The sequence below is a fragment of the Mirounga leonina genome, unplaced genomic scaffold (assembly GCF_011800145.1).
Source record: "Mirounga leonina isolate KUSES-001 unplaced genomic scaffold, KU_Mleo_1.0 Mir_375, whole genome shotgun sequence".
In the NCBI taxonomy this organism is placed as follows: Eukaryota; Metazoa; Chordata; class Mammalia; order Carnivora; family Phocidae; genus Mirounga; species Mirounga leonina.
This window is the reverse complement of record NW_023270717.1, coordinates 1,379,556-1,382,036: the sequence shown is the minus strand read 5'-3', so window position 1 is coordinate 1,382,036 and position 2,481 is coordinate 1,379,556. Positions and strand designations below refer to the sequence as shown.

Below are 2,481 nucleotides of genomic sequence, written 5' to 3'. Positions count from 1 at the left end.
GAGCCTCCGTCCTCCCCATACCTGGTGGCCACTCCCCATGGCCGCTCTGTGTTACAGGAAGCTACGCGGAGGCCGAGCGCTGACAGAGCTGACGGGATGACTTGGATGGGACTCTGCCCGAGACACACATAAGAAGTGGGGTAACTACGTGGTTTTTGATGGAAATCTGAATTTCAAGCCGTCGGAATTTATCGGAAATCAAAGATGGATTGATTTCACACCATCTAGACGGGCTGCAGTCAGAGAACTGGAAACAGAAAAGGCCGTTGCGCCCTCCAGCCCCCGGAAAAGGCCAACAGATCATCTCAGTTACGTCACTCACGAGAGCGCAAAGCACGAGCGAGGGCCTGCAGAGCTGCCTGGATCCAGTGCCAGCCAGGCCTGGAGCCCCATGAGCACCGGGCTTCCCGGGAGGGTGCCAAATGCCACAGGAGCGTGGCCTGCCCACGGTCCTCTGCCCAGATTGGGATCACACGGAAGTGGTCACAGCCCAGCAGCTGCTGAAAGTTCTCAGGGTTCCGAGGCCTCGTGCCACGGTTCCCGAGCTCGGATCCGGCCCCCCGTGCCCGGTGACGATTCTGTGCACATTCCTCTGGTTCTGCTGAGTCTGTCTGGCAGACGTGGGTGCCCGTCCTATCCTTGCTGGCCAGTGTTGCTCCCACCCGTCTACAGCATGGGAAATGCCTTCCCAAACCTTTTCAAGGGCCTTTTTGGCAAAAAAGAAATGCGCCTTCTCATGGTGGGCCTGGATGCTGCGGGGAAGACCACCATCCTGTGCAAACTGAAGCTGGGTGAGATCGTGACCACCATTCCCACCATAGGCTTCAACGTGGAGACCGTGGAGGACCAGAACATCAGCTTCACCGTGTGGGACGTGGGCGGCCAGGACAAGATCCGACCTCTGTGGGGTCACTGCTTCCAGACCACACAAGGTCTCATCTTCGTGGTGGACGGTAACAACAGAGAGCGCGTGAACGAGGCCCGTGAGGAGCTCATGAAGATGCTGGCGGAGGACAAGCTCAGGGATGCCATCCTGCTGGTATTCGCCAACGAGCAGAACCTTCCCAGCGGCATAAATGCGGCTGAGATCACGGACAAGCTGGGGCCGCGGTCCCTGCGCCACAGGAACTGGTACATTCGGGCCACCAGCCAGGACTGGCTGTGTGAGGGACTAGACTGGCTGTCCAATCAGCTCCGGGACCAGAAGTGAGCCGCGTCCCCCCCCACTCCCTCCTTCCACCCTGCTTTACTCTCCTGTGGTGTGAGCGCCAGAAGCTGTCTCCACGGCCGGCCACAGTGTGCTTCACCATGCTCTAAATGTGCAGACACAGCCTGCAGCGGGTTTGTATTTAATGTAAATAGTTTTTGTTCCCAACGAGGCAGTTTCTGGTGCTCCTGTGCAATATTACTCAGCTTTTTTTATTGTAAAGAGAGAATCAACCCACACTCAGTACTGAGAAGGGATGTTAGGCACGTGGGGCCTCCGGGAGTCGCTGTGTCCAACCAGCCTGGTGCGCCTCCTCTGGGCCTTAGATCTGTGTTGAGATCCATTTTGGTGGTTGGTTTTTAACCTAAACTCAGTGCATTTTAAACATAGTTACAAATGCAAGATAAGGAGAACACATGAACACACAGAAGGGAGAAACGTGCCTATTGTCGGTTCTGCAGCGGCGGCCAGAGTCCAGTCCACCAGTGGTCTGTTTCCCGTCGGGAACGTGAGACGGGGCAGAACCAGCCATGGTCCGTTCTGCATGGTCACGAAAGGGTCCCTGTGATTCGCTGTCTCGGGTCATCCCGCATCCCCTAGCGTTTGTGCTTCTTGTTGTGCTCACACAGCCGCCCAGGAGACAGGCTGGGGGCTGCGGCCACCGCTCACGGACCCCTCATAGGGACCCCGGCCTTCCTTTGGGTCCACGTGGGCATCTGGCTTGTGTCAGGCTGCCTGGGGTCTCACCAGCAGGAGTGCGGGCGGGCGGGCCAGTCGCCCTAGAGCCTCAGCCCCCGGAGCCCCTGTCTACATGTGCTTTCACTCCCTCAGCCTGCAAGGGTCGGATTTGCCATCGAAACGACGACCTCTACTGTTTTCTTTTGTATTTTGATAGACACTGAAGAAGCTGGAGCTGTTAGACTTTATCTTGGGGAAATCCTCAGAACTGGTTTATTTGGTGTCGTGGAACCTCTTACTGCTTTCAATACACGATTAGTAATCAACTGTTTTGTATACTCGTTTTCAGTTTTCATTTCGACAAACAAGCACTGTAATTATAGCTACTAGAATAAAATCTCTGAACTATTAAAAAAAAAAAAATGGGAGGCGGATGCGTGTCCAGGGTGGTGCCGTGGGAGGCTCTTAACATGACACACAGCAACACAACATAAATGAGTGATGAAGGAAGGGGAGCAACATCCCTGCTAGCCTCCCCCCCCCCCCCCCCCCCCCCGACCTGGAGCTGCAGAAGCACCCTCCCCATGGTGCTCACT

At 55.9% G+C, this 2,481-nt stretch overlaps 1 protein-coding gene across 1 annotated transcript; it reads left to right on the top strand.

Annotated features, from left to right (window-relative positions):
• The first annotated feature begins 673 nt into the window (after positions 1-673).
• LOC117997719 (ADP-ribosylation factor 1-like) lies at positions 674-1,210 on the top strand. The gene has a single exon (XM_034985952.1). The coding sequence runs from the start codon at positions 674-676 to the stop codon at positions 1,208-1,210; it is 537 nt and encodes a 178-aa protein (XP_034841843.1).
• Positions 1,211-2,481: the final 1,271 nt, after the last annotated feature.